The sequence below is a fragment of the Orbicella franksi genome, chromosome 1 (assembly GCF_964199315.1).
Source record: "Orbicella franksi chromosome 1, jaOrbFran1.1, whole genome shotgun sequence".
Lineage (NCBI taxonomy): Eukaryota > Metazoa > Cnidaria > Anthozoa > Scleractinia > Merulinidae > Orbicella > Orbicella franksi.
This window is the reverse complement of record NC_138145.1, coordinates 25,379,875-25,396,582: the sequence shown is the minus strand read 5'-3', so window position 1 is coordinate 25,396,582 and position 16,708 is coordinate 25,379,875. Positions and strand designations below refer to the sequence as shown.

Here is a 16,708-nt window from a genome sequence, read left to right as displayed (position 1 = left end):
TCGCTGTTAACGTTTCTGTCTCCGAACCTCCCTTAAGTGATTTTTAAATGTAAGTTGACGATTAAACCACAAGTCGTGAGTTAAAGAGCAGAAGTTTGCTCCAAAGAAACCAAATAGTGGCCGGAGGAGTGATAAAGTCGAGAAAGACCCAACCCGGATACAAAATGCGTATAGCAGAGAGCACAATATCAAAATCGTGGTTTTACGTTTAATAATTGGTTGATAAAGGTATTTGGTATTTCAGCTTATGGCTACATAATAACATCTCTTGTGTTCAAAAGAAATACAGTAACGGCCTCTCCGTTCCAAGAATCTTAAAAACAATTCCCTTTGTTGGACTGCAGTCTACTTTAAAAACATTCAGCAGAAAGCAGCCAAAATCACTCACACTAACCCAGTTAACGAACAAAACATAATCCGGACAGACTTAGGAGAAAGACTTCTTCAAAAGAGCAGAGTAGTTCCTTAAATCAAAGCTCTGGTTTGTCTCCTCTAGCTTCAACTATTTCTTTAAAGTCCGTTGCTTCTCTGCGTGTTCAACAGTCTTTTCCTCCACGTATAGCCCTTTACGTCGCCTCACGCTGTTCATGTATTTTCGCGCTTGGTTTTCCGAGTCCGCTTTCTCGCCAAAATGAGTGTATTCCTCTTCTGTTGTGGGAACCCAGAATGGATCAATATCCACAACCTACGACAAAAAAGGGAAGAAACGACCAAAAAGACAAGTTAGAATAATCATATCACCTTCTTTGTGCCAAGGTACAATTTCGATTTACAGAAAACAATTCCACGGGCTAACAAACGTAATTAGGATCGGTCGGCAGTTTTCCGAATGGTCGCGAGCTGCACCGGAAAAAGCCGACCGACTCCGAGTAGAAACGTCTATCTTCGCCAATGGAGAGGAAAAACATATGATGACTCAGCTTTACAGAGATCGATCGGAGTAGTGTTACTGGAGTTGGCTGTTACTTGCGAGAGAAAAACGCATTGAAACCCTTGCAATAATCAATCAGAAACACGGAACTATGTAAGGCTTCCTCATCAGTATAAACTCTTTGGAATTGATTCATTGCTGTTACAATTAAATCAATTTCATCCATTACACAGGTGACTGACGGAAAAGCGTCCAATGAACATTTATTAGCGAATGTACTTTTTACCACTGATTGAGGGGCAATTGTTTTCTTCTGACGAGACACCTTCATTTTTCGCACTTCATATAGCACGATTAACCCCTTTACGCCTACATACTGCTTATGCAATGCTCTCTCGTGGTATACCATGGAATATTCCACGAGTCACTTGTATTTTCTTTTGTGTTTTGTAGGCTCGTGAGTATACCAAGAAAATGCAAGTGACAAGCGGGATATTACATGGTATACCACGAGAGGGCGTTGTATAACTATATTACATCATGCCACAGAAAATACAGTGGTCGACACAATCAATGTCACATACGCGCGGCGCATGATGGGAAGGTTAAATGCAATACCATCGAATATACGACGGCTTTCCTGTATTCCGATTGGCTGTATTTTTCTATGGCATGGTATAAAATGTTATACTAAAAAGATCAAGAAGCACCCTTAAAATCTCACCTCCCAGTGACTGAACACAAGCTGTGGATTGGCTAGTCCACTGGTTCGTTTTCGTATTTCTTCCGCAAATCCAAAACTTTCTGCTACCGGAAGTACAGCTGTGACGTCAAACACGTCTGAACCTTCCTTCATTTCCTCTCTCAGCACCCGTCCCTCTCGTTTCGATACAACCGCGTACATTCGACCCAGGACCTCGGCAGTAGCTTGAATGTCGCAAGTGTACATAGCGGCCATGAGACGAACTGGCTGAAGAAGAAAAGCGCGCCTGCAGCCTTCCTTGACAGCGGACATGAGCTGTCCTGAGAACGGTCCGAATCTATCGAGTCTTTGTGAAGGAGGATTTTTCACATTACCATCTTCTGTTTCAGTCTGAGTTAAGATACCATCTGTCGATGAGTTTTTAACATTTTCATCGTTCTCCTCGTTAGTTTTGTCCTCATTGTTGTCATTCTCAGTCACATTCTGTTCAACAGTTTTGTCGTCCTCGTATGACAGACTTGCTTGTGATGGATCTGTTAATCCAGTCATACCTGTTATACCTGTTGTTGCATTCGAGAGCAAGTCCTGCTCCGTTGAAATCCAATTCTCGATGACAAAGCACACGCCCATCAAAGGTTCCTCACAAAGAGGTCCGGCTAATGTGGCCAGCTGAAAGCCGCTTATAATACTGTTATCATAATCCCAATAACTGCTATCGGATGGCACAAAAGTATTTCCTGAAGCAATCGAAATAACTAAAAGTTACTAAGGCCATTCTTACACTACTTTCTCGGCACGGGACAATGTCTCGTACAAAATGTGCGGAAACTTAATTGCGACACAAACCTGTACGAAAGGCCTGCCTACGATTTGGTGAACTGTCATTACAAAATGTGAAGTTACAACGAAGAATTTAGATTTCCAAACAAGTGCTAGAGCTATGTTTGGAGACTGCAAGGAATATTTGCGTGTAGACTTTTGGGTAAAATGATTTGATACAGCCGTGGGGAGCGTCCGAGTTCCAAGCACAGAGCTACCAAATTACAATGGTTCCCTCAAACAGGGTGCAATCACAAAACATTTCACGAAAATAACGAACATACCTGATAATCCCAGAGTGTGCCACATTGAAGGTCGTTTATATCCAGGAATCCTGTTTAACAACACATTACTGCCAACCCTACGAGGTCCAAATGCCCAGATATGATCAGCAGCGCCATCCCACATACTGCCTGCCTCTTTAAAAGCATTGCAGAGCTCTTGATAGAAACATTTCAATGCTTCTCTTGTCGAGAGCTTAACTTGTTCTGCTAACTGTCTCCGCTCTGAGATGCTTGTAGCAGATGAAACTGTCACCAGTATTTTGATCAAATCGGTTTTCTTATCCAGTAACTGAGTTACATCCTCTGGGAGTGGCATAGCCCTGATGTGAACACTACACAATTTGTTTGCTGTCCTGATTTCAATGAGGCCTTTCTCTTTGTCAAGGACGTTCCTAACACCTTCGCTTCCTTCTTCATCCTCGTTCTGTTTTGGCTGCGCCGCGACTGTTTCGCTGACAATAGCTTCGTTGACTCTGTCTACGGTAGGAGGTATGACGATGGTCTCTCTGAATGGAACTATAGGCGCTGACACGTTGAGTTTGATGCAGGCGAAGCGTTGTTTTAGGTCGTCAATGCACCGCTGTAGATGAACCTCGCCTGCCCCTACGATCACGTGTTCACCTGAAGTGAAGAAAATTATCAAGGTATATGAGAAAAAACATGACAGAAATTTCACGCACACTTAATTCTAAAATATTACCCAAAACCCTGAAAAGCAAACTGATAAGCAATTAACGAAAATTCTAAAAGGAAATTTTTCAGTTGAGAATAAGCGAGCTTCGTTTCTTGGAGTCACTAATTAATGTTAACCGTTTTCAAAGAAACGCCACCTTTTTCAACTGTTCATGATTTCATAGCAGGTTGAATTTATAACAGGACTGACCAATTTCATACGAGATCGATTTACACGCGTAGGTCTAAAATTTGACAGAAAGTATATTGTAAAATGTTGCTACATTGCTAAACGATTTTGCTACGTTACTCCAGTGAAACGCTGTCCCCCTTGCCCCTCGTTTTACAATTTTCTCTCCCGTTTTATTATTCCAATTCTGTTGAGGGAGATATACGTGATCCAATCAGAAGTGTACCAACAACTTTTGTCTGAAATTATAGCTGCTAGTGTGGAAAGTGAAATGCGCCTGACGTATGACAGCTTACCAGTTTCTTGGACTAAAGTTTCAACACAAGGATCAGCCTGATTAAGTAGCCTCATTCCCCTAGCAAGCGCCGGCATGTCGGCGGGGTGGACTGGTTCTACTGCTACACGTACAATGGGGCGAGCCTCGATTGGAAGAGCAGTAAATGGCGGGCAAGAAACAGTGCTGGAGATTGTAGCCGACTTCAGCACGTGACTTTCGAGACCGCCTATCCCCAGGACGTTCCCGGCCGGCACAGAATCGAGGGCGTCGAGCTCTCGACCCATTAGTAAGTAGAGGTCTTGTACGGTGAAGCACGCCACGTGTTGGTTTGTACCACGGTCCACTGATTTTGCTACTGACAATCCCTCGCTAGTCTCTTCTTTGTCACTGCTTGTAAGTGGAAAAAAAAAAAAAATAGACAAACATCAATAGCACTGTCAATAAAATTCACAAATTAGAGAATATGACCCGAACAGTGTTTATTTCCCATTGATTGTCCCATATACTCCATACTAATGAACAGAAATCTTTTTGTGTACTATCAAGGATTTTCAGTTTCCTTTGGACTTTGTACCAGTACAATTCTCAATAACAAAATAATGAAAAGGTGTACCATCTTTTTACTTTACTACCAATGCTTATTGCAAACACCTACACCCTCTGTCCTAGGGGCTAACATCCGGTTACCATAAAAGGTCTGCGTTTATCGTTTTCATGAAGAAAAGCCTTATCCTTAAAGTTAAACACAGCGGACAGTTTGTGATAGGAAATTACGCACTACCTGTCTGGTATAGTTTGATCGAGGTCCTCTAAAGGTACCAAATCTTCACTAAGGCTCTCTCGTGGATCATGTTTTGGGCCTAACACGTACAGTTGTTGTCCCTTCTTGATAGTCCCACTGTACACCCGCGCGAACGCTAGCACGTGACTTTTAGGGAGCTCCTTCTCTTCTCTTGGTTTTATCTTCATTTCATTGTTTTCGTTTTCCTTGTTATCTTTGTTGGCTGGCTCGAGGATAAGAGGAGTTCCATTTTCCAAGCCAGTGTTATTTGCCATCATCTCGGCGTGTCTTTGTCGAGCTTGTTCGCGTCGAGCCGCAATTTCGTCTTGAGTCAAAGGCCTTAAACATGGACCAAGAGAAAAATGAAGAATGGATCAAATTTTCTGAAGGTATTAGGAACAGTTACACAAAAAACCTAACCTTACAAACTGACTTCCTTACCAAATAGAAAATAGGACTGGAAAATACGAGAAATGCCGGAGTGGAAACATGAATATCTTTTCCTTGGCTGGTTGCCTGGTGTACAAAATCACCTCTAAAAGGATTCATATCGGTTAGCGTAAACCTCTAAAAGTGCCTAGTACTTAACTGGAACTCAACCAGACACAAACGGGCAGCTGAACTAAAGGTTGCGGTCTTACGTATTCGTTGAATTACACAATTGTAAAACTACAACACGTGAGTCCGTAAAATCCTCTGATTTGTGTGTAACAATTTACGATTGCAACTTTAGAACTATCACGGGATGAGAGAATGAACATGTACAAGTGTACCTCTTACGATGTTTCGGCAAGGCACTGTCTTCAACTGCAAACATTTTGGAAACAAAAACAATAACTGGTGCATCATCAGAAGACGTGCAGGCCAGAAAATCTGAAGGAAAAAGAAAGTAAAGGAAATTAAAAAACATAAACATTAAAGGAGACTGGATACAAGTTTGTGATAAGGCTGGCTACTGTATACCGTTTCAGGAAATGTTTTTCTATCCCTGGGCAGGTTGTTTTTAACACTGAGGGTATCATTAAAAGATGACACACAAGTTTCGTATACATTCTTCTTAGAGTCTTATCTAAATTAGTATAAATCTATTAACGTCGTATCACGAATGCCGTTCTCTTATTGGCTACACTCTGTTGTAGATAGTGGGTAGCCTAGCAGTGCGCGGCTGATAATAAAATGGCGGTCGCTTCTTTACGTTTTTGAAGTGTCTGGGAGGATTTAGATTGAATTTACCAGTCCAGGCGATAACTTACTACTGAATTTATACTAAAACAATTCGATTATTCACTCTCGATTAATATAGCGCGATAGTTGACGAGGGCGCCCGAGTCAACCATAACACTACATAAATTGAGAGCGAATAATCTAATAGTCAACTATAGAGCAAGACTCCATATAGAACACTTCAAATCTTGCAAAATTCTTCTTCCAGAGGCACAAATAAATTCTGTGATTGCTTAATAGATCACGAAAGTAGCAAATAGTACTTAGTCCTAATACCTTAAGCAAATCAAACTGTAAGGTACCACACCCAAATTTAGGCAAAACTCTGAAGAGAAATGACTTGAAGCCGTAGGATATCAGAACACTAGAAATGGCTACTGATTAGCTAATTGCAAATTTGCGTATTGTAAATTGATATACAATTAAGAACATAAGAGAGTCAGGCAGATTACCAGAGGCAAGGGATTACGACAGAAAGAGGACTCAGTGTTTCTCTAAAACATAAGGTAACATGTATAAAACGCTTGACTACTGATAAGACTTACCGTTTTTCAAGCTTTGTGTCTCCTCGGGTAGGGAGTCAAACGTCCTTACCCCACTACACATCAGCTTCTCCACTCTCTCACTGATCATATCTCGTGGACTGGGAAGTTTGTCCACCACCATGGCCAGTAAGGAACCAGAGAGTGGAAGCCATTGATCAAACAAGGCCTTGAGATGCACACGAGTGTCTGTGTGCCGACTGTCTCTTGCTGAGATCTTCAGATTTAATGATTTCACTATCTGTTCTGTTTTGATTTTGTCCCTGTAATAAAAAGATAGTCTTGTAGGAACTTTGTTGTAGGCAAGCAATTTGAAGGTACTCAGAGGTTAAGTGAGTACACTTTAAATTTGGAAAGAAAAAGAGATGGGGACTCCAGAAGATGGTTTTAAACAAGGTGGTCATAATTATTAGCAAGGATTCCAGTAACGAAACTTCTAAATTTGGGACCAAACAATCAGTGTTCATAATGGTAACGTTATTAAAAATATGGTTAGAGTGGCTACGTATTGACTACAGCCATGCCAGAAAAATTTGTTGACACTATCTTAACTCCTCTTTGTGAATGTAAAATCACATCATTCCACTTGACTTATTATGCAAAATCGTTGCCCTTTCCTTTCCCATGCTCTCTGAGAAGAATCTTATAAAAGACCCTTTTATAGCCCTATACTATCTCTGACATAATGAGCGAAGAGGGAACCTTCCTCATAGAGAAGGCCTATTTGTACAAGTCACAAACTGTGCTGAAAACTGTAAACGTACCTCTTAAGAACTGCCTCGTACACAGCCCAAATGTTCTCCAGTATAAACTGTACAAACAGCGGCTTCTTAGCCTTGGCCTGGGCACCTTTGAAAATCCTTTTTGATTTGGAATGAAGGTAGAAGTCTCCCCACAGAGTCTTGGTGAGGATGTTTTTATTTATTCCAAGTTTACTGGCGTACATTTCAGCAAAGTCATTGATGCTGGTGAAATAAGGTAAATAAACACATTTGTAGAATTGTTAACATGAAAGTACAGTGGAACTCTACCTTATGGCCACCTTGTTAAACAGATCACCTTGTCAGTATGGCCATTCTGATCTTTTCTTACCCAGCAAAATGGCCATACATTTTCTGATTAGAAAACCCTGTTAATGTGGCCACCCTGTTAATATGGCCAATGGCCACATTCTGAAATCCCAACCTGTATAATCCTATAGAATTTTACCCTGATTAGTAAATATACGGTCACTCCAACCAGTCATGTTCATTTTGCCATGATTACTATTGTACGTACTGATTGAAGATCATTTTTTTTCTGCACTCCAGATGCTTATTAAAGTAGTGTTGCCTAGAGGTACAATTGTGATATATCTGTCAAGAAGTTACTTCATGGCCCATTGGTAACCATATTAATGGGGTTCCACTGTACAGAAATAGTTTCCAAATGTATTTCAAGGATAAATGTTATGCCTTGGTTTGAAAATGAGAACATTTCAAGGAGATGGTAGTCAATGTACAATGAGCTAAAATTAAGGAGATCCTTGGGGAAGGAAGTCATTCTCTACAAAATGAAGCATGTATAGTGTATATTCAGCCTATGACTTGACCTTACTTGCCCTAATGCTGGTACATCAGTTACAGTAGTAGGTTTTAGAAGTTCAGTTCCAGAGGTTGAGGGTTCAAATGACAATGAGGTCAAAGATGTGTAACATAATTGAATTTAATCTGAAAATTTCACTCACTAACCTAAAACCCCATCCATCAATTGCACTTGTAAATACAACATTTCCCAAATCAGGTGAAAAGTACAACAACGAATCATCTGTTTCTTCAAGGCCTGAACTCCACTCATCAATAGACACAGCAATATCATCCGTTACTGGTTTGTCGTTTGAGGTCTTTTCAGGTGTGGCTTTAGTGGAATTTTTTTCCAAGACATCAGTTGTAAAGAGAGCAGCTGTGATGGCATTAACCTGAGTGGAAAACAACAAATCATAAAATTAATGTTTTTATACCTAATCATACCTTTTGGTTTTGTATCTGATTGGTTCAGTAGGCAGCATTTTTTATACCCGTCAGAGTACAGTAAAGCTAAACCAAAGCAACTCAGGATTACTTTCAACACCCAAATAAACAGCAATCTAGGATTCAACACACTCTTTCCATTCCTCAGACCCTTGCCAAGCTACCAGGCTACAAACAATGCATGGTTCTGTGGAAGAGCACCCCACCCCACCATGGATGAAGAAAAAAACTTTATCTGAATTGTATGATTAGTGATAATTGACAAGGTACTTGTAGGACAAAGAGGGGTTTAGCAGTTCCTCTACTGTTGTCATCTGCATTTCTAACTTTGTGTTGTTAGTTGGAGAATACGTGTAAATTAGACGGTGATTACTAGTAGTACTGAACAGGGTGGGACAATTACCTTTTCTAGTATCTGTTGTAAATGAAAGTGTGCCTCAGCTGGAGAGTACTTCAGTTCAGTTATCAACCTGTCAATCTTGTTCAATACCAAACAAGGATGAATGTTCTCCAGCCAAGCTTGACGTAACACCACGTGAGTCTGCAAAGTGAAGAATAGCAATATCCAGGAATTTAAAGGTCAATTCCAGAGTTTGTGGAAGCGTATCAGAACCAGATCTTTAACTTTGATTCTGAGTGGCTTAAAAATAACTTTCCAATCGTGACTTGCTTAGACACATCCCTCTGTACTTTGCATCCACTGCATGTGTTTGTGTCAAGTTTTGATTGGTTCACTGGATTGCCCATGTAATTTTTGATTAGCCAAAGTGATTAATTTGGTTTGGTTTCAGGATACTCAGTTGAAAAGTGCTCTAATAGGCCTTCAGTAGCACTTTCAAATAACAATACTGACAAAAGTTCAAATGAGGCCTACTGTGAAATTGATGTTAGGAGTACTTATTAATAGTACTTATCCTATACATTGGTAAGAGTGAACAAGGGATTTTTGAACCACAAGAAAGTTATAATCAGCCCCTTATTTGAATTTAAACTAAACATGATATCTAACCTGTGGACAGACCCCTTCTACCGCATCCACCACAACAATTGCACCATCACAGAGCCTCACAGCTGTTGACACCTAAAGTATTTCACAATTTTATTACAATAACTGTAAATACAAGTATTGAAGAGAAAGTTCAAATTGATTATCGTTTTATTACTGTCTTGCTCCTGACCAATAGTAGCAAAAACGTTGATGAAACATTAGATGCTGAGGAACTACATCCCTGTACGGCCCCTAGTCAAACTTCGCAACATCCACAGAACTTAATTCTTTTGTCTGCACTGTTTTACATTTTGCCTTGGCACATGTTACAAGTAGCTGTTGCAAACTGAGCCACAACTATTGTTATCCTGATAGTAAACTGGTGTTAATAACTAGTGCCCTCTGCCTGGCTTGGAGGATAAGTTATTATGCAAGCTACAGGAAATGTATGACATACTACTAACAAGAAATACGCCTTAAGTATATGAAACTTTCTACCATGCCATAGACAATAACGCCAATCAGAATACAGGAGAGCTGTTGTATTCTCAACAGTGTTACATCTAACCTTTACATCATGCACAGCGCAAGTGTCACATTGATTGTGCTGGCCACCATATTTCTCATAGTATACTTAACAATTATTCCATGAGTGCGTGTTGGATGAGATGGTAGATAGCCAACATGGTGCGTGCACAGCACCAAGTTGGCTATAAACATCTTATATCCAACAAGGGCGAGTGGAATAATTACTGTTTTATGTAAAACACCCCCCAAAATATAGAAAACTAGACTAAAATAAAAATAAAAACACCCCCCAAAATCACTTGTAGAGCATGGTATAATGGCTCATAACCCATGATGGCTACGCCAATGAAAACTCTCAAATTGCATTATCCAGTGATATCCCATTTGTGACTTGTATTTTCTTGGTAGACACACGTGACTTAAAGCTTGTTTGTATACCAAGAAAACAAAAATGACATGTGAGATATTCCAGGGATTCCATGGTATACCACTCAAAAGCGTTGCATAACTAGTATGTACACCCTGTATATGATTAAGACAACAAAAGAATTCCTGTGCTTGCCTCACTGGAAAAATCCACATGCCCTGGAGAATCAATAAGGTTCACTATATACTCTTCTTCATCTATAACAAAAGTAATAAAAAAAGGCATTTTAAAATAAATTGAAATTTGGAACAATGTCCATTTTATCTAAGTCCACTCTAGAGCTAATGGACAAGGCATAAACAATAGTAAGAACAATCCTGGATCAGGAAAAAAAACACATTCACACATTCAGTGAAATTAAAACCATGTTCTGCATAGATGTACACTGCATGACTAGTGTACAGAAGGTAATCAATCAATGAATCTTTATTTATTTATTTATTTATTTATTTATTTATAGAGGGTAAAACACGTAATAGTTATACAACTAATAAACTTGTGGCCTTCTACAATAGACAATAATTAAAAATCTAATCATTAAAATCAATATTATTATTATTGTTTCCAACTAACCTTTGGTAAAAAGCAGAGAGATTGCACTTGATTTCATTGTTATTCCTCTAAGTTGTTCATCTTCACGGCTATCCATGTATCTTAACTGATAAAATAATTCATTATTAATAGCAGTTTATCAAAATCTTTCCTTTCACTGTTCTTTCATTTTACTTCAACAAAATCATCTAACAATGAAGATGAAAGATAGATAACTAACTCCCAACATACACTGTATCAAACATCATAAAATTAGAGAAGCCAATAGGCTTGATCACCCATTGCTGCTTGGGAAAAAAGTCTGTGTTCCTCTCCCGAAGGAGAAATGCAACCAGACCTGAGAAAGTGGCAGATATCAAGCCTAAGATATCAATCTTACACTTACCACCCCGCCCCCCTCCCCCAAGGGACTCTTGGTCACTTTTTCAACTCAACACATCCCTAGATTATACTAGAAAAGTTTTAGTCTTAAATATTCAGCCCTTCAGCCAGGTCCCTTCCCCACCTACTGGACTTAAGACAAAGTTCAGAATAGGGCATCCCTATATCAACCCTGGTCAAGGATAGGGGGGAGGGGGGAGGTTGGGGATAGATATTGGAAAGGGTTTGTATGATAACCCATTCAACCTAGTGAGCTATTAAACTTTGTATTTAGACTATTTTTTAAGTGTTCTTGGCGTTTCTTTAGACAGCTTGCTATTTCCTTGCCGTTTAAGACATGACTGTTTCACGTGTGGACATGTTCTGTGGCCCTACTGTACAAGCTAGCGCTTACATAGAGAAGACTTACTTTGCCTGCCATACGTTGTGAAATGATCCCATTACTAGCTACCAATGCATCCGCTATTGTTGTTTTACCTACAAAGCGTGATTTATAAATGAGATGAAATATGGGCTAATCCAAAGAAAACAAAAGCATTCAAATTTTACTTGAATATTTCAACTTCTCAAACTTACCGTGGTCAACATGGGCCAAAATACAAATATTCCTGATATTTTTTGAATTTTTCTGGAGCTCAGAAAGATGCTGAGGAGTGGTGGTTCTCATGGTGTCGTCTATTACGCCAACCAAAGAAAATATTACCTTATTTTCACCGCGATTCAGACCATTCTACTTTCCACTTTACCATGTTGTGGTGCAATTTTGAGTCCGCAAGCCAGGAGCGGTTGTCTACACTGAGCATGAGTAAACAAGTCGTTTCCAATTCTCCGACCGCGCAACGTGCACTGTCATTCTCTCAAAAATGGTGGGTAAATTTTGGTCTCTTTTACGTTCTTTTTTCAATCGTTTTCCTTTACTTATAGCAAATCATGCAAAATTGTAGCTGCTAGAATTATCTATAGCTCTTATTTAGCTAATCTAGACGTGATTTACTTCGGGAATCTTGGCAAAAATAGTTAGATCCGACGTCTTGTGAAAGGTTTTTTTTCCCTCACGGCCTGTGGCTTTTTTAAAAATAAGCTTAATTCTGTCTATTATATTTGTGTATCCGCGTGGCCTTTCAAACACCACATGAAATTTATATATGTTCTATTTACAGTCTCGGCGGTACGATACAAGAACAACGATATTTTCGCCAGAAGGTAAGAAATTGGCAGAATCATTTGAATCTTAATACAGGCATACAGCTGTACAGTGAACATTTCCATGTACATGTGAGCTTATGTTGGTAGATGATCGTAATCGATCTACTCAAGTGCTGTCGGTCAATCGAGGGCAATGGGAAAATATCATGTTGGAAATTTAAAGAATTGGTGGCAAACAAGCAATACCCGACTTATTACAGCTCTTAGTATAACAAATGCACCAGGCAGATTCCACGGCCTTAAGTACATCATCTAATTAAGTATGTTCTCTTTGTAAATAGGGCGACTATATCAAGTGGAATATGCCATGGAGGCAGTAGGTCATGCCGGTATTTGCCTTGGAATTTTGGCTAATGATGGCATTATATTGGCAGCTGAGAGAAGAAACACAAATAAACTCCTTGATGAAGTGTTTGCTTCAGAAAAAATTTACAAACTACACGAGTAGGTGAAAAACATTTCAATTAAGTCTTCTTGAGCCTGAGACAGTGAATTCATAAATGTTTACTATTTTGGCCGCTAAACTCAAGGTTGTGTATATCATTTCCCTCACCAACTATCAAAGCCAATAAAAACCAGAGAGTAGGTTAGTGATGTGATTACTCTAGCAAAGCCCTTGGGCTAAAACTGTTTGTGCAACTGTGTGCATCCTCCCAGAACTTAATCAGATTATCAGCTTGAGATTTCGATGGCATGCTAGTTGACAAGGGTACAGCTCAAGTCAATTGGTATGCATAGAAAACGAGAGTAAATAAATCTAATTGTTTTAGTATAAATCTACTGTACTAGTCATTCAAAACTTAAATAACAATGCTCTTCATAGACACTTTGAAAATGCAAGGAAGCAGCTGCCATTTTGTTTTCTTACAGTTTAACAACCACACATTGCTAGGCTACTCACTAATCAAGAACAGAATAGATAGTAGACTTCACCTGCTAGGGTATATGATAGCATGGGGATAAAAACTGTATAAAGATGATGTATGTGTATAACATACTATGGGGATGAAGCTAAGAGCCAGGTGCCAGATAGTTTTACTGGCTGAAAGAGGGCTAAATTGCCAATGGAAATTTTACTGAGGAACAAAGACTTGGAGGAACTGTTAAGATGCAAAGGCCAGAAAAGCTGGCTGGGCTTGTTAATGGGCCAGCTTAGTTTATTTCTAGCTATAATGCATCCTTATTGACTAATAATCTGGCTATGTCAGTAAGTCCCAAGAAGTCTCAATTATCAAGTCTTGACAGTATGTAGAATTTTGGACAGTTTGGCTCACTTTTGTCTTTCCCATTTCTTTCAGTGACTTGGCTTGCAGTGTAGCTGGTATAACGTCTGACGCCAATGTGTTGACCAATCAACTTAGACTTATAGCTCAGAGGTACAATTACAGTGCTATGCACCATTCTGTTGCTACTTGAGAAAGTTTTTGATTAAATTTTGATATCTTTTTGAAAACCTTTTGTTGGCTTCTATTTGAACCAGTCAATCAAAACATGGGAACTGTTGAGGGTGAAGATGTTAAACTGTCAAATTTACCATTCACTCTCTTGGGAATTTTGTAGGTCTCAACCTGCAAATGTTTAAAACTGGTGGCAAGCTGTCGCATTTTGATCAAACATTTGAAATGGAAGTCATCATAAGTTGTCAAAAAGTTGTCAAAAATTAATTAAAGACTTTCTTAGGTGTCATATGTGGACAAGAAATAGAAATTTTAAAGTGGTTTGACATTTCAGTGTCATCAATGAGCATCATAATCAAGAAAAAAGAGTCAATAATGTTGTTATATCTTTCCACTTTTTTTACACAATGGAGAATTTATGTCGCTTCTCAAGTACATACATTTAAACATGAGGGACAATTATATTTTGATCTCAAGTAAACGTTCATTGTTTCTTGGAAGTGTTACCTGATCTTGTTTCTTTTCTTACAGATATCTATTACAATTTCAAGAACCCATTCCTTGTGAGCAAGTTGTTAGTTCATTGTGTGATGTGAAACAGGCCTATACACAGTTTGGGGGTAAGTATCAAACACTTGGTACTGGAGCAACCACAAAAAATTTTCTTTTACAAACTAGCTTGTTTATAAAATATTGGCAAAACCCCTTCATCAGTTGCAACAGATGGTAAAATATAATTTTTGATTTGATTAAATCTGTGGTTCATTTCTAATGTAGTAGTATGATCATTGATTATAGGTTTGAGGCCATTTGGTGTGTCTATTCTATACATGGGTTGGGACAAACATTATGGTTATCAGCTGTACCAGAGTGACCCCAGTGGTAACTACAGTGGATGGAAGGCAACATGCATAGGAAATAACAGTGTGGTAAGTTATCCTTTTGTTAGAGTTTTAATATCAAGTACAGTTCAACCTCTGGTTAAGGTGCATCTCCTATAGACACTTGCAATTTACTTCAAATAGACACTTACAATTTTGTGGTCCCAGCCATATACAAACACTACATTTTTAACATCCCACCACTGGACACCTCCCAAGGGGAAATTACCAATGTCCCAAAGATGTTTACTCATGGAAGGTCAAACTATATATATGTACAGGTATATACCAGATCATCTTGTCTTTTTAGTTCACTAGTGTCTTATACAGTACAGTATGTGTGTCTTAGTGACTTACCACCCAACAATATATTATGACTTTTGATTGTCTTTCGTGTTTTATAAGGCTGCAGTTTCTATGCTGAAACAAGAGTACAAGGAAGAGGAGATGACATTAAAAGATGCTCTTAAATTGGCAGTTAAAGTGCTAGACAAGACTTTGGATATCACAAAATTAACACCTGATAAAGGTTAGATTTGTAAATTGATTGAAAAATAATACAGTTCTTTGCCTGGTTTTGGTATTGGTGGTTGGTCTATTGTCATACAGGGTCTATCTTCACTAACATGTTACTCTTTTTTAAGTGACTGCATTATTTATCATAATGAGAGTGTCAATAAAGGAAACAATGAACCTTGTAATTCACCTTAATCAAGGAAAAGAGTGGTACTTACCAGTTTGGGCCAGTCCTTCTTGGGGTACCCAAAAGGCTTCTAATATTGTATTTTTTGTTTTTGTCTGATATAGATGAGGAGCATTAACACTACAATATTATTAATATTTCAAAACAAGTGTTTTCCCTTAATTGTATGCAGAAGCTATATTTCAACTTGTTTGATTGGAAAAGTTTATTCCATGTTACAGTTTTTTTTTTCACCATTTTGACTTTTTTTTTTTGTAGTTGAGATGTCAACCTTAACTAGAGAAAATGGCACAACAACAATCAAGATTCTAGAAGCTGGAGAAGTTGACGCATTGATCAAAGAACACGAACAAGTGAAAGCAGAAGAAGCAAAGCAAGCTGCTGCCAAGAAATAAACTGTAGTTTTAATTTATGAAAATCCTCGCACTTCCTTATAAACCTTATTTGTTGTTAGCAACTTTGTATTGAATGTGGCAACCTCAGATGCAGGCAAAACCCGGGACAGATGTTGAATGCAAGACATTAAAAATTATTTTACAATACTTTGTAGGTCTGGACAAGTCATGGATAAACTTTGTTCAAGGAACTTTGTAAGAATAAATCTCACTTAAACACTTCCAAGTCCAAATTTCAGCATCCCAGTTCTCTTGTCACATGCAGCTTTTATCTTTCTCCTGAAAGAATTTGATAGAAGGGTTTCTTCCTAAATAGTTCAATCAGGCCTTAATTTTCATACCAGACTGATAATGCCAAACTTCTTCCTGTCAAGAAATCTTTCTATTAAGCATTAGAGAGGATTGTATGATGAGGACAAAAACACTAACAAGAGAATTTGGTTTAAAATGTAGAGAGAATGGTGCAAACTGATTACATCTTGCTCAATGCTTCATGTACATTTTGTAGTTATGTATTACCTGAAAGTTGGAAAGGCCATTATACATGTTTATCAAATAGATGCTAAAAGAAACATTTGTTTTGGAAACTATGTGTAACATATCTTATCAGTTGAACACTGAGCTCTGAAATATAAACCTGGGATTCAGCTTAACCAGGATTCACAAGGTCTGATTTTTATGCAAAATGAAGCTGTCCTCTGTTTAGCAAGATACATTGGTATGTTGCAGAGTCTGAGGTGCTAACTAACAGGTACACTGTACCCAGAGTTTAGCTTGGGGTCCCTTTCATATAATGTTTATTTCTACTTACTGCTTATGTACTTAATAGTAATAAAATTGTGTTTTATGCATGTGGCAGGGATTTTGTTTTGTTTTTT

The 16,708-nt window shown here is 38.6% G+C and overlaps 2 protein-coding genes across 3 annotated transcripts; one reads left to right on the top strand and one right to left on the bottom strand.

Moving 5' to 3' along the window:
• Positions 1–19: 19 nt before the first annotated feature.
• Positions 20–12,018, bottom strand: LOC145498690 (elongation factor-like GTPase 1). Of its 2 annotated transcripts, none has more exons than XM_081478618.1 (15): positions 11,825–12,018; positions 11,658–11,725; positions 10,889–10,973; positions 10,451–10,512; positions 9,382–9,453; positions 8,776–8,913; positions 8,094–8,320; positions 7,128–7,328; positions 6,367–6,626; positions 5,371–5,470; positions 4,598–4,936; positions 3,836–4,203; positions 2,678–3,298; positions 1,596–2,311; positions 20–685 (listed from the first exon to the last, which is right to left on the bottom strand). In XM_081478618.1, the coding sequence occupies exons 1-15, from the start codon at positions 11,913–11,915 to the stop codon at positions 503–505; spliced, it is 3,531 nt and encodes a 1,176-aa protein (XP_081334744.1). In that variant the 5' UTR covers positions 11,916–12,018; the 3' UTR covers positions 20–502. The 2 variants fall into 2 exon arrangements, with proteins under 2 accessions (XP_081334744.1, XP_081334736.1); XM_081478610.1 differs by having other exon boundaries at positions 3,836–4,206; positions 11,825–12,017.
• Positions 12,019–12,057: 39 nt separating this feature from the next.
• On the top strand, positions 12,058–16,683 carry LOC145499082 (proteasome subunit alpha type-4-like). The gene is made up of 8 exons (XM_081478762.1): positions 12,058–12,114; positions 12,409–12,451; positions 12,736–12,898; positions 13,753–13,830; positions 14,383–14,471; positions 14,650–14,780; positions 15,138–15,261; positions 15,694–16,683. The coding sequence occupies exons 1-8, from the start codon at positions 12,112–12,114 to the stop codon at positions 15,828–15,830; spliced, it is 768 nt and encodes a 255-aa protein (XP_081334888.1). The 5' UTR covers positions 12,058–12,111; the 3' UTR covers positions 15,831–16,683.
• Positions 16,684–16,708: the final 25 nt, after the last annotated feature.

Bases quoted from the DNA above. Each gene is read 5' to 3' on its own strand.
- LOC145498690 (XM_081478610.1), bottom strand. From the start codon at position 11,915: ATGAGAACCACCACTCCTCAGCATCTTTCTGAGCTCCAGAAAAATTCA. The intron at 10,513-10,888 runs GTTAGTTGGAAA...CTTTTGTTATAG, and splicing joins CTCTCTGCTTTTTACCAAAG to ATGAAGAAGAGTATATAGTG. The intron at 6,627-7,127 runs GTACGTTTACAG...TTTTTATTACAG, and splicing joins TACGAGGCAGTTCTTAAGAG to GGACAAAATCAAAACAGAAC.
- LOC145499082 (XM_081478762.1), top strand. The intron at 14,472-14,649 runs GTAAGTATCAAA...CATTGATTATAG, and splicing joins GGCCTATACACAGTTTGGGG to GTTTGAGGCCATTTGGTGTG. The intron at 14,781-15,137 runs GTAAGTTATCCT...GTGTTTTATAAG, and splicing joins GCATAGGAAATAACAGTGTG to GCTGCAGTTTCTATGCTGAA.